Source organism: Aspergillus bombycis (assembly GCF_001792695.1).
Source record: "Aspergillus bombycis strain NRRL26010 chromosome Unknown contig00108, whole genome shotgun sequence".
NCBI lineage: Eukaryota > Fungi > Ascomycota > Eurotiomycetes > Eurotiales > Aspergillaceae > Aspergillus > Aspergillus bombycis.
In genome coordinates this window covers 41390-64033 of record NW_019170110.1, presented here as the reverse complement: position 1 = coordinate 64033, position 22644 = coordinate 41390, and the positions used below count along the sequence as shown (strand labels likewise).

Sequence of the window (22644 nt, the reverse complement as noted above, 5' to 3'; positions counted from 1 at the left end):
AGCCCTTGGGAAGGAAAAAAAGTGATACCCTTACCGCGTGAGTCTGCCTTCCGGGATTCATTTCTGCATAGCTTCATCTCTCGATTCGAAGGGGTTATAAATGTCGCAAGTCCTATGGAGAAGGGCGAAGAGATGGATATCCTACAAATACGTCAGATATCGTTGAGGATTTTTATGCTTGGATGCACATCAATCATGTGCTAGTGAGCATGCTTTGAATATAGGTATTGAGGTTTAATTTCCTCGACTTGCAGCGTTAGAAATGCCCTTATTTTTGTGCCTTCGCTTCCTTTTTCTTCTCTTTCTCGCCTTCCTTTTTGCTCCTTCAATATCTTTTACTGTTTTTCTTCTACTCTCATACTCGTCCCATTTGCCTTTTTTCGTCCCCTCAATTACTCATTGTTCACATTTCATAACACCGGCTTCATTTGTTTGGCTCGAATGATAATGTTCCTTGACGATGAAGCTGGTGCATAGTTCTTAGTTCCGAAAGCAGACGACTGGTTTACTATTTTCTTTTCTTTTACTTTACCCTTTCTCTTCCACCTCACCACTTCTCTCCTGACTTCCCTCTTCGCCCTTATTAGAGTCACACGTACACTCTGGAACATCACATTCGTTAGTGTGTATAACCACAGTCTTGTAATTGCATTGTTTGACTCTTATTTCCATCATTAACTGTCTCATGCTGTAATTGCAAACTTATCTCCGAGTTTTCTGATACTATTTACCTCTTCCCATAGTCGGGATGGTCTATGGATGTAGGAGGTCGTTATTTGTCATGTTCATCGACGACCATATAAATGCCAACAGACCTCAAAACAGCTGCCAGTAACTGTACTCTAGGTGAATGGGTGAACAACCCGAGTTGACTCTTATATCGCTCTCTCCATTCAGTTACACGGCAAAGGCAGAAGGTGAAATACTGTGCTCCAGGTTTGCGATAGAAAATGGCACTTTTTACAATCCCAATATCTCAAAAACTAGAGATTATAGCTGTATAAAATTTGATATTTAGACTAATATACCGCTACAGAGATATATTTTAGACACAGGAGATCTTATATTCTATAGATAATAAGATAATATATATTACAAAATATCTTCTATAATTTATATAATATAGTGTTTATGGCCATAAAAAGGGATATTAAAAATCTTTAAAAATATATTTCTTATTAATATAGAGTATATATATGTCTATACTAGATATTATATTGCTATTCCCTCTAGTTGTTGAGATATTGGGGTTATAAAAGTACCATTTTCCATGGAATAAAAGGTGGCAGAGCCGCTTACCAGTTACGTGAGTTAACTAATATATTCGGTAAGGAAGCGGGTCACGCAACTTGGTGGGTCAGCTTGGTATGTATATATAATGGCCTTTTTTAAAAGCTCAATATCTTAGTCTATTCAAGTTCTATCTATCTCAAATTTTATAAACAGTCTACTATATATTAAAATAATAGGCTGACAAGTTTAGAGAGTATAGAAACAGTTAATTACCTGGGTGTAAGAGATAGAGCCAGGGTACCGTATTCCACAAGGCCAAAAGGTCATATAATTCGAGATCAACGATCCCGAATGCTCTGGGGGCATCTATATAGTATACCGCCGTTACACTGGGTAATATATATTATATTGATTTTAATAGGATATAGATATAATCTATAGAATTTGCTTTCTAAAATAATGTTTTCTAATAAATATATGGAAGTAGTATATATACTAGTAATTCTTTACAGTTATATATTGATATATATAGTTGTAGTTAAGATATTGAGCTTTTAAAGAAGGCCATTTTGTATACAATACCAAGCTGACCCGCCAAGTTGCGTGACCCGCTTCCTTGCCGGTTACGTTAGTGACTATTAGCATATTATATAATCAGCGGCACGGAGCATCTCTTATCCCGACACTTGGTGAGCTCAGGGTACTGGCAATGTTTTGCTTCTAGAAGCATGTGCACGCGCGGTCTTTGCTCTAATAGACATTACCGGCAGTGGAAGTGTCTGTGGACGCAGCTCATGTGTCCTATCAATTACATACAGCTTTAATAGCCTTACTCAATATCTAGCTCATCTCAATCTGCGAAGGCACGAAGACCTACGTGCCCAGGAGTAGATAGCTATGGTTGACTACGAACGCCGTCATCATGGGCCTAAGGGTGGCCGCAAAAGGCGCTATAGAGGTCAGTGCGAATATTTTTGTTGTTTCTTTATATTTATATATATAAAGCTATGGCATCTACTGCAATACCGTTTCTCTTGGTCCCTCGTATCGTGGTGTTTTTGTTTGCTCTTTCCCCTAACAATTACTGCGGAATTTACAGAAGACGATGACTATGACCGACGCCAGAAGCGCAGATACGAAGAACCTTTGGTTGCGAAGGTCCGAAGACAGCTATTAACCATTGCCGAATCTGTATGATCTCTTTGCTTCGGTGTTGAGTTCTGAATATCAGCGTCATAGCTTACACTTCCCATTAGGCCGCCAGAAGAGCCGAAGACGATGCTGTGAATATTGCAAAAAGCGTCGCCGACAATTATGAAGACGAGGAGCTGAGACAGACTTTCATTGATATCTCAGTTGACCTGTACGCTTAGGCTGGCCCTAGTTCCCTTGTTTGAACGCTAACACAATGCGACCCGTGATAGAGCCCTAGAGCAACCGCTGAAAATCCCCTTTATCGCAGCAACGGTCTTGGCTGCCAATGCCTACAGATCGGAGCTTGTGTCCGACATCCTTACCAAAGCGAGCGAATACTTACAGCACTACATTAACAACGGCGCGTGGCGTGAAGTAAAGCTTCTTCTCCGGTTCCTTGGATGCCTGCAGATATTATATGAGGGAAATGGTATCTTTGCAATCCTGGAAGAGCTCTTTGAGCGTGCCGTTGTTCTGCAGACAGCCTCTTCTGAAGATGTGAGTCGTTTCGCTGTCTATTATGTGCACACTCACTAATAAGTCATGTGTAGTTACTAGGACTGGAACTTGTGAAAATAATTCTCTTCACTATTCCATACATAATGGCTTCTCCGATAACAGGTTTTGAGGCTCAGGCAAATGCCCTTCTCGAAAAGACCGACATCATTGCATCGACCCCGCATGCGTTGGTTGATTTGGTTAAGCCGTTTAGCCCGGAATATGACACTTCATTTACTGCACAAAGCGTTATTAGCCTGCTTCAAAGTCAACTCCAGCAGGAAGCCAGCCGGAATTGGGAACTCGCATGTCTTCCTCGACCGTGGAAAGGTGGACGCGATAATGAAGAAGAGCAGAAACCCCTGGAATCCGGCGCAAAGCATGCATTCCCTGAAATAACTGTGCCCGACCCTGTACGAAATGGATCCAGGGCGATTTTCCCTGAAGTTTACATGTCCGTATATTCCAACCAAGAGGTAGAAACCGTCCCTCCAACGTCGGATATTGCGTCATCTCTGCTGCGTGACGCTCTTGTTGACACGATCAACATCCTCGACTTCAACCGTATTGCCACGGCCAAGTATCTCATCGACATTGACTGTTACTTTACACCGCATACTTTCGTGAAGCGTGCAACCCCCTTTGACAGATTGCGCGATATCTCCGGAGAACGTCCGACGTGGAAGCCCGAAGACGTGGCCGTGGATGCAGTTTTCTCACAGTTGTTCCAACTTCCTTCCCCGCAGCACAAGCTTGTGTACTATCACTCAGTTCTCACAGAGTGCTGTAAGATTGCCCCGGCTGCCATCGCTCCGAGCTTAGGGCGTGCGATTCGCTTTCTCTATCGCAGCTTGGAAACGATTGATCTAGATCTAAGCCACCGGTTCTTAGATTGGTTTGCTCACCATCTAAGCAATTTTGGGTTCACATGGAAATGGAGTGAATGGTCAGTCCCACCGTAACCATACAGATCCCTGTCTTAAACAAAAACAAAAAGGAAAAAAAGAAAATCATGATGATAATAATAACAATAGACGAAGAACACAGAATGAGGGGCTAACCGTTGGAAAAGGACCGATGACCTTGAGCTTTGCTCAGTTCACCCAAGGATGGCCTTTATAATCGGCGCGCTGGACAAAGAGATCAGGTTAAGCTTTGCCCAGCGTATTAGAGGAACGCTTCCAGACCCTTACCAAGAGTTGATTACAGAAGGCAAGGAGAAGGATACTCCTGACTTCAAATACTCATTGGATAGTAAGTTCATGCGCTCCAATCCTGTCGTGGACCTCTTAGAATTTGTGGACTTATCATCATCCTCAATAGCCACACCTTATGCCAACGAAGGCACAGAAATCATGCAGCTCATCCGTAAGAAAGCAGCAGATGACGATATCCAGCCAATAATCAGTTCTATTGAAGAGCAAGCTAGGGCGATGGGAGTTGAGGACCCTATGCTACCCTCAACAGATGCGTTCGTCACGGCGATTTGCTTCGTTGGGTCAAAATCACTTTCTCACGTACTGTCTTGTATCGAGCGAAACAAAGAACGACTTTTAGCCATTGGCCCCAAGTCTACTCGTGCACGTCGCCAGATTATAACCTCTGTTATGGAATATTGGAACGATCAGCCAGGAATCGGCATCAATATCATCGACAAGTTACTGAATTACACTATCCTGACGCCGCTATCCGTCATTGAATGGGCACTGGTAGACAAGTTGGAGGCGGGGACGATTTTGGCAAGAACACATGTTTTTGAGATGATATCATCCACTGTGGGAAAAGTCACCAACCGTCTGCGCCAAATCGTCGCTGCACGGACTCAGCCGGGTCTGTATGAGCCGCAGTTGAGTGTTCTAGATGAAACCTTAAACCGTGAGATGGCAGATATGCAGGCGCTCTTCAAAGTTATTGAAGATTCGATTGTGTCAGTCGCCGGAGGGAACAACGATGAATTGATGGAAAGGGGTGATGGAAGTGGTGAGCTGCCAGAGGACGAAATCATCAGACTATGGGGTTGTCGATGGCTGAGAGCGTTCAGGCGAAAAGCCGGTGTCGAGGAATCATTTATCGCTGAAGCCATGACAACTGCAACTCCTATTGGGACAATGGCTCCTCCGCCCCAGGAAGGAACTACGGCTATGGATGGTCCAGCAGATGGAGATCTGGACGTCGCGGATGCAGATGGGGCTGCAGATGTCTTATGAGATACTCATCTGGAAGTCATCGGAAGGTTTTGGCATGTTAGCCTCTGCCGTCAGTATTCGCCCTTGTCTTCGGCATCATACTAAATGAAGATTAGCTGCATTCTTCTTGTCTTTATTATATATGCCTTTCAGGGGGGTTCTTTCTTTCTTTCTTTAAATAAATAAATCAGGGATGAAAAGAAGAGAGGACCCTTTCAGACTGTAGTTTAAATATTGGTTCGATCTATTCACTAGCTGACGTTAGTAATTTCGAAAGGTATTTAACTTCTCAAAAGTCACTACCCTGTCTCATTAAACCCACTATATAAGTTGGGCATTATTAGTAACACTAGATGTTGAAAGAGCAGCATGTAGAAGCAAACCGTGACTATAACTGGTTTCCATTCTCAATATCTATATATAGATAGATGTACTTGTATATTGATTACAGCATATAATCCTATGACCACTATTCAATTCAATAGGTGGTTGCCTGCCAACACCATATATGATCACACACCTAGTATTCTGGCAGGAAAATCAAGATGGTGCAATCACAAATTGGATGAAACTGGGTAATTTGGCCTCATAGTACTTTGGCGATTCAAATTCGACAGGTTGTAAAAGGTACATCTAAGCATAGGGCAAGGGCCTGAATCGGGGCAATGAGAAACGAGTAAGACTGCTCTATAATGATTTTCATTCCTGATTTTAATTAAGATTGAAATATGTATGTACAACGAAACCATAAATATAGGAGGGGGTTGCAGTGATTTTCACCATTGACAATGGTTCATATCACGAAGTGTTGGTGACTGATTATGAATACGAAAACAGGAATGCAGTAATTAATATACTAGAACCAGTATTATACGACGTGGTCAGGGCAAAGACACACGCACCCGCGGGATGAATTAGAAAAACATAAATATCGTAGCACTCACTGTCAGAAGCAAAAGATCCAACTCAGGGTATTGTTAGCGCCATCCCGAAGACGGCTGTGGCTCTACCCCGTTAATCTAGCGGGGCCCAGAAAGAACTTGCCGCTCCCCGAGAGGAGTTTGTCAACCTATACTATTCGTAACGGTCGTCTAAACCAGTCAACAGTAGTTCCAAGGATGTTTGAATGAAAAGAAGACAGGAAGTGGCATGACAGGCCCTGTAGCGTTAATCACAGGTCCTTCTTGGACTCGTCTTCGACTAGGTATTTGCGATCATCGTCTCCCTCGACGTGCTTGAGGATAGACTCCATCTCTTTGGTTTGTTTCTTCCATTCCTCCTTGTCCATCTTTGTCTCACGGCGGAAAAGTTCCTCGTTTGGTTTTCGATAACTCCCTCCCAATCGATCCCATAGTGTGGTAAATTGCCCATAATTATAGTTGAAGTAGAGATGGTGCATTGTGTGGCAGGCAGCTCCATTGATAACCGGGCTGTTGGCAACATATTCGCCGTCATGGATCAATACGGTCCAGAGGTTGATAAATCCGAAGAGAAAAACATAGGCGACCTTCTGAAGTGGAAAGATAAACGGAAATACGTGGTATGGGACACTCTGAGACCATCCATCCAGCGGATGGAAGGCATGCGAGGCGAATGGGCTGGGCATAATCCACTTATGGTGCGGCTTATGTAGAGACTTATAGATCAACGGATGGTGTAAGCCGCGGTGGATCCAGTATATGCAGAAATCGGTGAATGCAATGAACAGCGGGAACTGTATAATGCTGTAGTACGGAAAAGGCTCGTCGGAGAAACCATCGTACAACTTGGCATAACCCCGGACCTCGGCGACCAAAAAGGGGGCAGTCAAAAGTGACATAATGGGCATAGATCCCATGGTCTGTGCAATCTCCATGGGAATTTGGTTTTTGAGGAACTTCGGGTGTTTGACAGTAGTCTTATCCCAGATAAAAATATAAGATAGTGTTGCAGATATGAAATATGTGATAAGGCCGAATATCCTTTTCCGTCGATGATTAGACGCCAGATGAAGCCTTAGCGAAAGGGGCTTTTTGCATACCAGACAATCAAGAAGAAACTCAGAAATTGGCGGTAGATATTGTTCCTAGGCCAAGCACTCATGTACGCGTACTTCGAGGGTTCCAGATAGATCAGGTGTGTGGCCGGTTCGTAGATGAAGGGCTGGGATGCGCCGAAGAAGGACAGACTGCTATTAGCCGCATGATTGAAGCCAGGAAACGAGGCTGAGGACGAAAGGGAGACGGGGAGAAGTGCGGCGTATAAGCGGTCACCAATAAAGGTGTCCCAGACTTCGAGGGCGATGTCCATGATCCCTTGAGAACCAATTTGAAAGGTGGTATAATACGGGTTGTACAAAAGAGAAGACGATCACTAACTCGCAGTCCGTCTCAATTGTTGCAAAGAGTTGGAAAGACAATGAGAAAGCAGAAGAGAGGAGAGTTAAGTCGAGGGGTCCGAAGGGTGGGTTTAAGGATAGGTTGGAAATTAAGTAGAGTGGAGAGAAAAGGAAATTGATGTGAAGCATGGATGGGAATGAATAAAATGAAAATAGCCTATAAGGACCAAGCTCGGCATCACACCAGGCGGAACACTCTCAGCCGTTCCCCGTTTTTTTGTACCTTTCGAACTCGGACGTCTTTTCGCGGTTCAGAAAATGGTGGTGGGGAGGTACTACTTACTATGTATCTGGAGTACTAAGTGAGGAGGTCAAAAAATATAAGAAACAATAAATAAATAACAATAATAATAAAATAAAACTCTCACACAACCAGATCAATAGGCAGATATTCATCCAATCATTGTGAACCACTCAAAGGGACAATAACTTGTCAGAAGAAAGTTGCTAGGTACATACACACTAGGTATTATTATACAGTACCTTGCAGATATTGTATTTGCCAGCTGCCCTGCTACTCAGCTATCCAACTAGTAGTTATCTCTATATTAATAAGATAGCCTTAACAGTCTTTATAAAGGTATGTAACCCCTTTACAATAATAATAATAATAGGCTAGTAGGCTATAGTTAGACAAAGCTCTTCTTTCTAGTATAAATCAGGATTCAGGAACAGTTATAGGTATTTTTTTTAGCATCCACACAGAACTGTGGAATACTATAGAAAGATTTCCTAGATCTCAGTTTCAACTTTCCCACATACTTGCGTCAACACCTGTAAATATATAAATCTACTTGGGAGATAGAAATAACCAAAGTATAAATTTCCCAAGAGTATACCAGTATATTGGGACATACAATGCATGATTCCGACTGTTACCAGTGGGATTTATCAGAGGGAAAGAGTTATAGGAATAGATATCTAAGTTTAGTTCCTCTTTACTCTATATCTTGCAGTGACAGTGAATTATTGGATACAGTATCGCGTACCTTTCTCAAGAAAGTAGCTCACTGCCGCTTAGCATTGTGGTGCGTGATCTATAAAGATACCTTCTTACACCCTTCCTGAGGGCGGCCAACTCTCGTGGTTGTTTTCCTATTTAATGGTCTTCTCATAACTTAAAGGTCCTTAAGATATTGTTACCATTGGGCTGATTCTTCTGTGTTCTGGGTTTTGCTACTTCATTTAGCGTAGTAAGTCTGATTATTGCGTGTTGTTTCCGGGACCGTCGACGAACCGATTCTTGTTTTCTTCAGTGGAGAATAACAGAATGCGATATGAACATTGCCATTCCTGGACTCGATAGTGTTACTATAATGTGGTATATATTTTTTGCTGCCCTGATGGACTTACTCATTATCGAATAAATGGATACTGCAATTTTTAGGCATAGGTTACACATTCGATTTTTTTTCTTGAATAGTATACTAATACAGTGGGCAGGAGTAAACACAGTGTAGAAGGACATTTTCGATATTTAAGTCTGACCTGACAATCGAACACGAAACATATAATCAGTATATATAAGACTATTGATAAAGGTATAATCTATAGTAAAAACGGAAAACTCATTTCGACTCATACAAGCTACGACTGTTTTCAAAACTAATACTAATCGCTGATTAGTATCCTGGCTATATATATATTGACAGTGTAATGATTGTTGATCAATCCGATATTTAGGTTATCTTATACACAGAAATGTGTTCTAAGAGGTATGTATATAATTGCTGGGACTTGCAGCTTGCTGGAAGTGTACATTAATCCACATAGATATAATATGTCTATCTTGTATGTCTTATGGAAGGTGTAACTCCTTACAAGGGAAATCATAAAATATTGAACTATTGGTATCTGTCTCTGAAGTATCTGGGTATTCTTGTATTTTCCTCCGAATGAGGCAGTCGGTAGAGTATTCCGAGTCGCTCAACTCTCTATCTTGAGTATTGATGCCGGCTACCCTTCATAATAGGGCTATGGTGATCAATTATAGCCGGGCACATGTTAATTGTCCTATTGACGACCAAAAAAGAGAGGGTTTGACATATTGACCAGGTTTATAAACAATCTCCTAAGACTCTTGACTTCAAGCCGTGGGTATTTATGTTCGTTTTGGGGAGTCTGCAGGACCAGTTCTCTTGTGTAAGAGAATAACTATCGTTAGTTAGGTAGACTTAATACCTAAGCTATAGTTAGCTAGTTAGCTAGCTAACAAACTAGTTAACTACAGGGTGTAACTAAGTACTACGTAAGTTACCACATAGACTACCCGCTACCTCAAATACTAAAACAGACTGACGAAAACTACCTATGTCCAAGGGATTGTTTGACTCCTATATTCTTTTGTAGTATACATTGATGCTGTCTAGGATATTTGTACATACATAGTTACTGGTCCGTACTTAGTTCTGTCTGTAAGACCTCAGCATAGTAGATTTTAAGAATTGATACCCGATCCGGAACTCCGGGACATCGGAAGATACATAAATATTGCTATGCGGCCTCATTGTCACTCTAATAGCCCATAGATCCTGTATCGGGTAATATGTATATATATAGCTGCCCGGCCTTGTCTAAGTTAAATACTACTATAGCGTACGATAAAATATAAGGAAAAGAAAGCTCGAAAATATGACCATTTAAAATATTCAACCATCTTTGTGGTGCCTGCTTGTGTGCATTGTTGCTATGCCAACTGAATCGGTGACTCAAATATTAAACTACTGTGTAGAACTCCATCACTGAAATAGGTAACTTCAGTACCGAGAACTGTTACAATACAGCTACACATCCCGTAAGTACTTTTATATATGTATGTACATACATCCAACCTCCCAAGTCATTTAACTGATATGAGAATGTCACATTTGTTGTTTTAGAATACAGAGTATTATATAATGTATTTCTCTATCTCCTTTCTTCCCTTCCATCTTCTTTTTATAGAAAAAAAAAAGATAGAATGAAATAGAATAACAAAGCAAAAATATTAAGCCAACATTTATTGAGAGCTTGTGGCCGGAAAAGACCAAAAAGGTATATCATGATCATACCAACAGTAAGAGGGTCAAAGAAATGACAAACTATGGAAATATAGGTACACCATGTAAAATAGATATTGTGGGAAAACCTCTGGCTATGTCAACACTAGGAGTAAGTATGTACAGTACCATGGACATAAACCCACTTTGGAACTCTTAATACTGTCCCTTCTCTGCAAACGGTCTTTCGGGAAGCCCCGCCAGGCTAAAAAGGGGCCAGTCCCGTCGCTTGTTCGCCTATCGTCTCGCTTCTCGCGCCAAACCTTCAGCCGCCTTCCTGCCCCCATCCATTTCCAGCCTTGATCTCCGTGCTTGAACTGTCATCTCTAAACCTCAACTGCATCTCCTCCCCCTACAGCCCCTTCCACGTCTTTACCGCCACACAACATCCGCCCTTATTACCTCGATATTGCCACAGCGGTTGGTCCTTAGGGGCGCGCTGTGATGCGGCTGCATTGACTTTCTACCAGCAGCCTTTGTCGTTTCTGGTCGGCCCGTTTGTCAAGTCGAAACTAACTGTTCCTCACCTCGCGCGAACAATCTCTTCGTTGGCCCTGCCTGGTCGCCCTGAGTTATCTTCAAATATACCTTTGATTCTTGTCAATATACTGGACACAAAGACCAAGAGTAACGCGCAATGTATAACACACATCGCGGGATGGTTCCCGCTCCCAACTCCCGCTTGACGGAGTTGCTTGATCAACTGCGCCAGGAATTCGAGAATCAATCTAGGAGCACTGGCGAGTTTGAACATCAATGTATGTGTGCATTTGAATTATCTTCCTCTCTGATTATCAGAATCTCCCTCGTGTCAACCTTCATGCCCAGTCCCGTCAAGCATACTTCCTACAGGTTCTAGCGTGATCGGGTCCTCCACCGATACATCTGTCGCATGAAGTGCGATAGCTTGCTGGGAATTGTTGGGGGTTCTTCTATTCAGAGAAGGAAATTAACGTTAGATAAAATTGATAACTGACAATCCTCTCAGTAACCGGACAGCTCCAAGAAATGGAAATGATTCGGCAGAAGGTCTACCAGCTAGAGCAAGCACAAATCAAAATGAAGCAAGAGTACGTGTCTACAGAATGACCTTCCAAAGACAATGGCCCTTTTGGAAGCTAATTCTTTGCAGCTATGAAGCGGAAATCCGAGTGCTGCGTCATGAGTTGGAGTCGCGCGGTGTTCAACCAGTCTCGTCCCATATTGCTGGCCCAGCGCAGCACGCTGGCCCTTCTCAAGCCCCCCCACCCGCATTGGGTCATGGCCCCAGTAATCTATTTGGTGGGATCATGGCCAACCAAGGAGGTAGTGGCCCCGGTCTTGCCCCTCCCCCTCCCCAGGATCAGCAGCCTCCCCAGCATACCCTTCAACAGCCTGCTCCCGCGGCTCAGCAAGGAGCGCCGCAGCCACCGCAGAGCTCTTTTGGGGGATATCAGCCTGGTGCTGCTGTGAACGGTATGTTGTGACTGAGTTGATAGTGGGTTCTCTGATATCTGACCCGTACTCGCGGATGTTTTTTACAGGCTACGCACCTCCGCCTCCACCCACCGCCTCTCCTGGACCAGGAAAGAGACCCCGTGCTCCTCCTGGACCAGCAACTCCCCAGCAAACCCACCAACTGGCCTACCCTGATCCTCGTGTGTCGCCTCAGTTGGCTCGGCCCACCCCACCTAGCCAAGCCCTTGTCCGTGACCGCCCGGGTAACATGTTAGCAACTGGAATCCAGATGATTTACCTGCGTCGCAAAAACGCGAGGGTGCTGATTGGTACGCTGTATTCAACCCAGAGGTACAGCGTGTGTTGGACGTCGAGCTGGTACATCATCTTGTTCATGATAGCGTGGTTTGCTGCGTACGTTTCAGCCGGGATGGCAAATATCTTGCAACCGGTTGCAATCGTTCCGCGCAAATTTTTGATGTCACGACCGGCCAGAATGTGGCTACCCTTCAGGATGAGAACGTGGACAAAAACGGCGATCTTTATATCCGCAGTGTTTGCTTCAGTCCTGATGGCAAGTTCCTTGCAACCGGCGCGGAGGATAAGCAAATTCGGGTAAGTCCGAGGACAGATCCTCTGTCACCGTCCCTACTCGTGATCTCTACCTTTTTCCACCCTTGCGAGTACTAGCAACAGTAATTGCCTATCATATTCTTTGAACTACATATCTTCACCCGCCCACCCGCCCCCCTTGTTTGATTATTTGATCAGGAAACTAATAGTGTGGGCTTAGGTTTGGGATATTGCCGCTCGCACTATCAAGCATATCTTCACTGGCCATGAGCAAGATATTTACTCTCTTGACTTTGCTGGCAACGGCCGCTATATTGCTTCCGGCAGCGGAGACAAAACTGTACGCCTATGGGATATTCTGGATGGTAAGCTTGTGTATACTCTCAGCATTGAAGATGGTGTGACAACCGTTGCCATGTCCCCCGATGGTCACTACGTCGCAGCTGGCTCTTTGGACAAGAGCGTTCGCGTCTGGGATACTACCACTGGCTATTTAGTTGAACGGCTGGAAAGCCTGATGGGCATAAAGATAGCGTTTACTCGGTCGCGTTCGCGCCAAACGGCCGGGATCTAGTTAGTGGTAGTCTTGATAAAACTATCAAGCTCTGGGAGCTAAATGTTCCTCGTGGTGCATTCCCCGGGACTGGTGTCAAAGGGGGCAAATGCATTCGGACTTTCGAGGGCCACAAGGTTTGTTAATATCCGCAACTGCAGCTACGACTTGCTGTTTACTTAGGCAAAGCCATATAGATACTAACCGCACTTTCGGGTTAGGACTTTGTGCTTAGTGTTTGCCTGACTCCAGACGGACACTGGGTTATGAGTGGTTCCAAGGATCGGGGTGTCCAGTTCTGGGATCCGATCACGGGAAATGCGCAGATGATGCTACAGGGCCACAAAAATTCTGGTTAGTGTAAAAATTCCTGCGGATGGTGCCTTCGTCTAACTTGGTGATAGTGATATCGGTGGCTCCCAGTCCGACAAACAACTTGTTTGCCACTGGTAGTGGTGACATGCGTGCAAGAATCTGGAGGTATGTACTTTTATTGACCACGCTGCTGTCGTTTGACAAGCCTTCCGATACCATATTTCATGAAAAGGTGTTTCTGACCTCGTTTCCTCTTTTGCTAAGGTACTCTACATACACTGGACGGTGATGGGATTCCCTGAGAAGGTTCGGCGCACATTTGGCTTTGTATTCTCTATGTTTCACCTATCCCGGCTAGTTTGGTTTTCACTTGGGTGCTGCGCTGCCCAAGACCATTTTTTCTTTCGCTCGCAACCTCCACATTTACCTCATGAGTGAGCTATGGGTCATGTCAAGTCAGAGAAACAAAAAGGAAAAACGAAAACAAGATAAAAAAAGAAGGGCAATGCGTGTATGGATAGTAATTTGGCTGATTGTCGATTTTTCGTGTGATCTTGGGCTTTACTTGTCATGGACTAGCCTGGTAGTGAATTTGAAGGAGCTGGATGCGATAATCTCAAACGCGCATTGCGGATGCCTACTTATTGTAGTGGAAGGTGCGACGAACTTCCATATGAATGAGAAACCGGGGTTGGCGTAAACATCTCCTATCAAATCACCTTGGGCCCTACAGGTTGGATGGACCTCAAATTCAAGCAAGATTATCTACCTTAGTTTGTCGACCTTCCCTGCCCCTTACTCCCCTTTGTTACGGGAGGGAAATCTTTGGGTATTTAGTGAGGGGCTTGTGACTCCCATGCTGTACTTATTGCGTTTGAGATTGTAACTGAGCTGGCCGAGACTATATTTATTGCCTTATGAAGCATCATCTCACCTCTTTGTTTTTCTTCTTTGATGCCTTCGGTGAGGAATAAGCTGACATCATGTCAGCATGCAAATCAATGACAGGCAGCATGAACGATATGTTGGATCACCAATATGCGGCCAGTACTAGCTCCGTGCTATACTTATGGTAGGTTACTTTGGGTGTATGCCTACACAGTAGGAGGTGAAGCGCAATCCCTGTTCTCATTTCCTGACTATTACTAAGTCAAGATAGAGAGTGTCATCCATCAAGAGTACAGTGTAAGATAGAGAGGGAAGGGTGACTAGAAAGACTTCGTAAACACCCTAACAGAATGTATTAAGGTAGCAGGGTCGGGCCCTCAGCTGACTGCATGGCTTTCCACTAGTGTATTGAAGTATAGTTCCTTTACTGTACGATATAGAGTATGACTGTCGATCGCCTTACTCTCGTAATTCAATAGCCCCCTAGGTAGCCTAGAAGAGGCAGTTTTCAGACCTGGTATTACGACAAGCATGGTGGTACAGCTCAGTGTAATAGAGGTGAGTTGGTTACTACATTGTTCACCTGGAGTAGCGCAAACTGTTCAATAGATCAGACAATAGACTTGATAATCATAAAAAGCTTCATAATAAAGGTCCTAATTTAAGATCAAAACAATGAAAATCTTGAGAACTACCCTGTGCTGGACAGTGCCATTGATCGGATTATGGACATTAGTCCTGATTATGATTCATATAAAGTAACCAGAAAAGCAAGAATAAAAATAGGTTAGCAATCCTACTAGTCCTCTTACATATTTAGCAAGCCCTGACGATCACGAGGGATCTGGCCATTCTAGCTTAGGTTGAATACTAGTTCAGGAGCCCATCACAAGGGAGGGGAAATCAAATTTAAAATTAAAATTAAAAAATAAAAAATGGCGAATCGAATCAAACCAAAGAGGTGCAGTGCATACACCTGTCAGCACCTGTCAAGCAGTGGAATTTTCGGAGCATGGGCGGCTATTGGGAAATAGGTACAGAGTATTGTATCTTACAGGCGGAGAGAATTCAGTGCCACGCTGATCCGCTGAAAAGTCGGCAGGGAGAAAAGAATGACAAGCTCAGTCTATTTACTTCTTTCTTTCCCTTTTTTACCTTTTTATTTACCTTTTTAGGTTGTGGAAATCAGCTTGAGTAATGATGATCAGCAGTTTTCGCACAGAAGCCTGTTAAATGAAGAAGCTATCTATATTATACCGCTCCTTTGGTAAGCCTAACAAATCCAGTAGATAATGGGATTGTCTCCTGCATCGGAAGTGCAGGTGGGAAGTACTCCATCTGGCAAGCTAAGATCACGGACGAACCATACACTGAATGTACTATATGAAAGCTAGGACACTGCTCACTGCTAACTACATACGACGTTCCGAACCCACTGCAAGGGCTCGAGGGGAATACCAAATGCAATATCCTCCGAAATAAGGGATCGGAGCAAACATCGTGCATGCCCTTTTTCCCTGTCTAGGTTAAAGTGGCTTTTAGGAGACAATTCCAAATGAATTAGCCCGTGAAGAGCTCTATAAAGCAATCATTTGCCATTCCTTAGTACACTTAGCCATGATCATCTACCCAGTTTGCCTCTAGGACTGAGCAGAATCGATCAACTCTGCAATGGGACGTACAGTGCCTGAACCAAGACAGAGGATTCGAAACCCCTGCTAGTAGATCCCTGTATGATGGTTTGAAATGGTATCCTACTAATAGATTAGCGCATGTGATGTATCTTTTTTTTATCCACATCCACTGTCTGCTTCCATGTCTTTAGTAAATCCTTGTTAACCAGGTAATGGAAGTTGGATGCCATTATCCAGTCAATCAATACCCTCTTCCTTGTGTGCGGTAAGTATGTACTATACATCCATACATATATTCACCTAGAGGTAAAATAACAGTACATTTGATATGTACACCGTAAAATTTCCCTCGCCTTTCGGGGGAGGATCACTCGAGCTCCACTAGGTTTATTTTTTTTTAGTGTCTCGTGTTGTTTCAGGCCAGTACTGAGAACAACTGAAGGGTACCGGATTAGAGCTGGTCCAATCAATCTGGACGAATCAATCAGTGACATATCCAGGATGGACCTGCTACCAGGTAACTACTTAACATTTACCTTACGCGGCCGATGGATATCTCAAGACCACGTATTCACGTTGAATTTTTCCTTCGTACTTTTCTTAACAATTTTCCTATGAGTTGATTGATATACCAAGAGGTGGAATGACGCATCGATCCATGGATCATCATCATGAAGAAGGCCCGGCCCGCTACAGCAACGGGGGATGGTTGAAATGGTTCTTCCTTACTCACAATGCGCTCGCTATCCATACGTAAATTTTACAGCCACAAGACCCTCTTACACCTAACTTCTCTCACTCTCTCCCTACCTCACTCTCTGTCATATATTCAAGGGTAATTGATTTACTGCCCAGAAGTGTCGATTTATGGGGTTAAAGATCAATGTATGAAGAGTGCTATACGGGATGGACGATATTAGTACTAACCTACTAAGGCAGTGGAGGTCCTGAGACTGCTACGGTCTACGTATGTGTGCGTGTGGCAAGGAGGGGTGGGGACAGCAATTCCTTTTTTTCCTTTTTCAACTGTAAGGACGGAGTATTGGTCAATAGATGATCGGACGCTGGGATAATACACTTACTCTCGTACAGAGTACTCCATAGAAGCTCGGCCAAAGTGTGCCGAATCGTAGGGAACTGAAGCATGACTCGCAGTGGATCGGATGTGTGACGCGTGACTAAGAAGTTTGAAAACCTGCGTGGAGCAAATCAACTAGACTGGCCATTCATTGGTGAAGCTCGTTTGTTCTTGTTCGACAAGGTAAGAGTCTACCTAACCACGAGTTCGAAGGTCGTCTAATTGGGAGGTCAGGTAGGTATCCTTGTAAGTATTAGTAGACATTCGTCGCCAGCCGCGGCTGTCGCGAAGACTGAGGCGCATTCCCACCGACGCCAAGGAATCCATCCAGCGGGGCCCTCCAGCAAATAAGATACTACGGAGTTCGTAATTTCACACTATTGACCGGCTGCGGACGGTCCGTTCTGTAGCTCTGCCGGCGAACCCTTGTCATAACTTTGCGGTACTTCTGTCACCCGCACGGTTTCTTTTAATGTGGCTATACTCAGGAAACCCTCCCATTGGAGGTTGAGCGCTGAATGGTTGTCCTAACGGCAGTGCCATCTATACTCTGTTTACATATATTACTATATCTCCAATTCCCCCATGTTTTGTGCATACGTTGGGTATACGAGCTGATTCCGAACGATCCATGAGACTTTGCCTCATTACTAGGACACAACATCCTTGACTCCGAGCATCCTTCAGCTCCCCCAGCTTAGCAGCACTTTGTCATAGCTCTCGGGCACCCTGCGTATTTCTGCAGCCAGTCTTAAAATTCCCATCCGCTCCGAAGCTGCATGTGGCTTACCCTCTGTGTAGTATATGTCCCCGGCAGGACTGCAAGATACTTGCTGCATCGACCGACCCATGCAAATAATAAATGGGTGGACTCAAGAGTTCTCACAGTCACAATTAAATACCATGAAGCACCTACTTTGCCTGATAGGTGGGCAGAATTTTCACTTTTCTTTTCTTTGCTTTTTCTTGACAGTACCTACGATCAGGTCTGGGACCCAGAGCAAACGAGATGCTCCCAGTCTCAGAGATCTACATCCATTCGGGTCATGGTGCTGATCGGTCCACTAGTGAGGCGAGAGTTGACCGTCAGCCTTAAAACTGCTTCTTCTAGTGGTCGGATGGGTTCCAACAGTTCAGGTGCCTGCGTAGATGACGAGGGTATCCTAGTCGACTAATTCTATTTTTTTTTTTTTATTTTTTTTGTGGATGGGAGATGCTTTCATCATCCCATAATATAGTTTGTACCAAAGATTATGTTGGGCATGATGCATTCCCTAACAAAAATTGATCGAACATGATTTCGTAGTTCTTAGATGAGAAGAGCCCCCAAGTTGGAAATACCGATATTTACATTAACTAGTCTAGTACCTGACTAAATGGCACTACTGCCTCCGTACGCAATCAAGCGGCCACTTAATAGCCGGTTTCCAGGCTGAAACCCTTATCCTCCGTCTTGGTCTAATTTGTCTGGCTGGTCAATGCTCCACCTTCCAAGACCGCTGGGTCAGTTGATATATAATTACATAGTAGATATGGTGTATTACAAGGCTGTTGTATTTGATACTCTTCTCACCATCTCAAACAACGGTTGGGTGCACACCTCATGGAGGGAGCTCAAAGGGAAGAGGAGGGGAGGGCAAGGTAGAAATGAAGGAAATAGAATAATGGCAAAGAATAAGGGTTCATCTCCTGAAGAAATATTGCCTTTTCATAACCTATCAAATGGGACAAGAACTCTGTACAGTATACACTACTCCGTATACATGGTTGCCTTGTGATGGGTTTTGACAGGGTGAACTGTTTGAAAGTTATTGAATAACTGTAGACTGCATTACTTTGGTGGGGGGCAGTTAAAGGAAGATGTTCCTATTTCATTTATATATGCTATGTTAGTAGCTTTCTTTTACATGATGATCACCGCCACCGCCACCGCCAATAAAAAGTGGAAAAGAAAAGAGGGAGTGAGAGAAATTCAATGACAGAGCGAGGGGTAGAGGAGATATGCTTCTATGAACTCTGCTGTATCTTGTAATGATCCAGAGTAGAGCTATAAATCGCGAATGCTTAACCTCTAGATAAATATTGACCAAGGCAATTTCATTGTTGTGTGGGAGGACTGGTCGGTAAAATACTAGGTATACGCTCAATACGTATGGAGAGATACATACATCTATACCAAGTCAAGTAAGTAGTATGTACCATCAATATGGGTGCGTGATTATCAGCTCGATCGGGGCTGTCACACGCATCCCGCGATTGGGCCAGAATCACCAGTTCTCCACGATTGTCCGTCCCGCTACAACTAGTGCTGGGTACTAACTAGTAGTACTTCCTACTTTTTCTCCCTCCATCGCCCCGCCGAGATGGGCAGAAAAGGTAAATGAAGAGATGATCAGGGGGGCAGGGAGTTCACTCATTACCCAAGGATGATGGGAGTCGGGACTAGGCCATAGAACTACTAGCTGGATTTAGACGGTGGATCTCACTAGGCATGGACTTAGCATGGTTCAATGACTGGGCAAAGTTCCAGCTCGTCATTTTTCCGTGCTATCCAATGTCATTTCATTTGTAGGTGTAAGAAACTATTGAAGGGACGATGCCATTACCTTATGCCCACCCCAACAGAAGCTGAGAGAAGGCAAAGGGCGAGGTTCAGGCCGTCCCTCTTTGATAATTAGATAGCCTTCGATTATCTTGCAAGGTGGATGATTCCTTATCTTCCCCCTGTGCCTGCACCTACAGTATTCTAAACGGAGGAGAGTGCAGTATATACTAGTGTCTTATTGGTATGCACTGTATGGGCTGACATGGATACATCACCGGTACGATGGGTATGTAAGGACAGTATTGTTGGAATACTTAGCCTTTTCCGGGTGCTGGTCTCTGTGATCCAGATGAAGCCTTCAGCTAACTCTCAGCTAACAGGCTGCATCCCTGTCGTTGTCCACCCCCGCTGCTTCCACTGCTCTGGGACCTCCGGGCAGAAGGTGGGCGGAGAAAAAAAAAAAGAGAGAAATATTCTCTTTAAAAAATAAATAAATAAATAAATAAAATAAAATAAATAAGAACAAGGGAAAAATAAAACAAATATTAAAGATTAAATTAAATTGAAATATTATAATAAAGGTAAATGTATATCTAGTTCTAGATCACCACCATCCGACAGAAACGTCACGTATGGATGTCAGTTGCAAAGATCCAAGGGGTTAGTATATCATACAAAAAGCAACAAACAAAAAGAACCACACACACACATACTAAAAGGGAAAGGAAGAAGGCAAAGACGAAGACGAAAAAGAGAAAAGAGATAGAGAAAAGGGCACAACTTGCTTCCATACTTACCACTTATCATTGCGAGCAATATCCTGTCAAGTGCCATTCATTACCCCCAACAACTCTCCTTCTCATGATCTTCCATTACTATACTCTTCTCTCTTATTTGATTTTGCTTTCTCTTGACCTTTGCTTGATAGTCATCATTTCATATACAGTTCTCTGAGTCTTCTTAATTGCGGAGAATTTGAGATTCTCTATCCGATCGACCCTTTTGATATTTGCTTTTTAACATCGGAAGATCACCTTCACACCTTATACTTTATTTGCCTGTTCCCGTTCTATTTGCTTCTTTCCCTCTAGCATCGATAGGCGTCGAATGCAGAAACTTCCGAAACCTGCTGTTGACCTTTGACTATTGATCACTGGTTCGTCTGAGAAGGGGGCTCACCAGTAAGGCTTTCCCGTTTTGTTGATACATATGAAAGTGAGGACTAACGTGAAGGCAGCGAAAACAAAAGAGACGAGTAGACAGCAAGGGCGAAGTAATTCTAGGGTAGGGTAATCTGGGCATATATCTTTTTGCTTCTGATCTCGCCTGAGATGGAAACAGCTGAGCCAGTGTCCTATGAATTCTCCGGTCATGCAATCGGCGCTATTGCGCCGCGCCGGATGTTGGCCTCCAATATTGGCCATAACTTTCCCTTCTATGCAAGTCCAGCAGCGTCATTTCCACTGCCATTCCACCAGTCGCCCTCAGCCGCTTATGGATTTGGCCATGCACTCAATCACCACCACCATCACCACCATCAACCTAGCTATCCTCAGTTCTTCGTGGCCAGCCATGAATCGATCAACTCTCAGCCGATGAGGCTCTCGTCAGAGCCACCACCTGTCCAGTCAATCCCTGATATCCGTCCTGCCAAAAATGCGGTCAACCGCGTATCTAGAGATCCGTTGGTCAAAACTGATCCCGGCTCAAACATACAACAGAATTCCATGGCCCGCTCGCCAACCCACGGGGCAGCTACCCAAAGCAAGAGCCCTGGCGTCAGCGAGATCGAATTCACCACCGAGGTTGATATACTTATGAAAGCAATCCAGTCCAGAACTAGTGTCCAGCCGCCGAATATACAATCATTGCCGCCTCTACAGCAATTGACACACAGGGGAGGTCATGGTTATCCCCAGACCCTTTCTACTCACTCATCTGGCAATACCCGATGCACTATGATGGCCGATGAAACACAATCCCGGTCAGGGAAGAGGCGCAAATATGTCTGTACCCTTCCACACTGTGGAAAGAGCTTTGCTCAGAAGACTCATTTGGATATCCATACAAGGGCTCACACCGGAGACAAGCCTTTTGTGAGTAGGAAGAAGATAATAATATACCGGTGATTATCGCGGATCCAGTAGCTGACCATCTTCACTGACAGATCTGTAAGGAACCTTCTTGTGGACAACGTTTCTCCCAGCTAGGCAATCTGAAGGTAAGCTCAATCTAGCAACAATTTGTCTTGTTATGCTAGAGGGAGAAGATAGATTTTGACCATCTTTCTCACCAATAGACACACCAGCGACGCCATACTGGCGAGAAACCTTTCTCTTGCGATATATGTCAGAAGAAGTTTGCTCAACGCGGCAATGTTCGTGCCCACAAAATCACACACCAGCATGCCAAGCCATTCACTTGTCTGTTAGACGACTGCGGGAAACAATTTACTCAGCTGGGCAATCTCAAGGTGCGATGACCCATGCATTCTAGTACTCACTTAAATTGGCTATACTGTATCTAACTGATTGGACAGTCTCACCAGAATAAATTCCACGCGACGACATTGCGAGATTTAACACTGAAATTCTCTGAAGTAGCCACAGGGGAGCCAATGAGCCCGCAAGATAGAAAACTGTGGGAATACTTTGCTATTCTTTACAAGAATAGCAACAAGGGAATAAAGGGTCGTGGAAAGGATCGTAGGATCTCCCCTACCTCTAAACCAGGACCTGGGAAGCGACACCAGACCCTAGGCAACAATGACGACAAGCTGCAACGACCCAGTTATGAGGAGTCATCGGGCTACACCGGGGGCTCAAGTAGTGATGAGGAGGATGCGGATACCTATTATATTGATAGACAAAATCATTGACCTGCACTGGTCTTTTGTGTCACCCTGTTTCTATTTGTTCTTCCTTGGCGTTGTATTGCAATGTACTTAAATGTTCTACGATACCAGGTTTATGTTGGATTTTTATGGGAATCTCCACGATCGAGGCAGCATTGTCTCTCAGTTTATACAAAAGGCTCTCTGCGCACTACTATTGATTTAAATGATTACTGGTACAAAAAATTAAGTTCTGTTATAT

The 22644-nt window shown here is 44.0% G+C and overlaps 4 protein-coding genes across 4 annotated transcripts; 3 read left to right on the top strand and 1 right to left on the bottom strand.

Annotated features, from left to right (window-relative positions):
• Window positions 1-2130: 2130 nt before the first annotated feature.
• ABOM_008758 (NCBP1 family protein) lies at window positions 2131-5132 on the top strand (the record flags this gene model as incomplete). Its single annotated transcript, XM_022535887.1, has 6 exons — window positions 2131-2191; window positions 2333-2424; window positions 2490-2596; window positions 2658-2925; window positions 2979-3871; window positions 3998-5132. 6 exons carry the CDS (start codon window positions 2131-2133, stop codon window positions 5130-5132), a joined length of 2556 nt encoding a protein of 851 aa, XP_022385291.1.
• Window positions 5133-6282: 1150 nt separating this feature from the next.
• On the bottom strand, window positions 6283-7400 carry ABOM_008757 (sterol desaturase family protein; the record flags this gene model as incomplete). Its single annotated transcript, XM_022535886.1, has 2 exons — window positions 6283-7072; window positions 7132-7400. The coding sequence occupies 2 exons, from the start codon at window positions 7398-7400 to the stop codon at window positions 6283-6285; spliced, it is 1059 nt and encodes a 352-aa protein (XP_022385282.1).
• Window positions 7401-11163: 3763 nt separating this feature from the next.
• Window positions 11164-14104, top strand: rcoA (putative transcriptional repressor TupA/RocA; the record flags this gene model as incomplete). Its single annotated transcript, XM_022535885.1, has 10 exons — window positions 11164-11284; window positions 11515-11596; window positions 11659-11981; window positions 12050-12314; window positions 12389-12578; window positions 12757-12999; window positions 13050-13226; window positions 13311-13443; window positions 13494-13569; window positions 13984-14104. 10 exons carry the CDS (start codon window positions 11164-11166, stop codon window positions 14102-14104), a joined length of 1731 nt encoding a protein of 576 aa, XP_022385283.1.
• Window positions 14105-20880: 6776 nt separating this feature from the next.
• ABOM_008755 (C2H2 transcription factor (Azf1)) lies at window positions 20881-22427 on the top strand (the record flags this gene model as incomplete). The annotated part of the gene is made up of 4 exons (XM_022535884.1): window positions 20881-21645; window positions 21717-21770; window positions 21849-22022; window positions 22089-22427. The coding sequence occupies 4 exons, from the start codon at window positions 20881-20883 to the stop codon at window positions 22425-22427; spliced, it is 1332 nt and encodes a 443-aa protein (XP_022385284.1).
• Window positions 22428-22644: the final 217 nt, after the last annotated feature.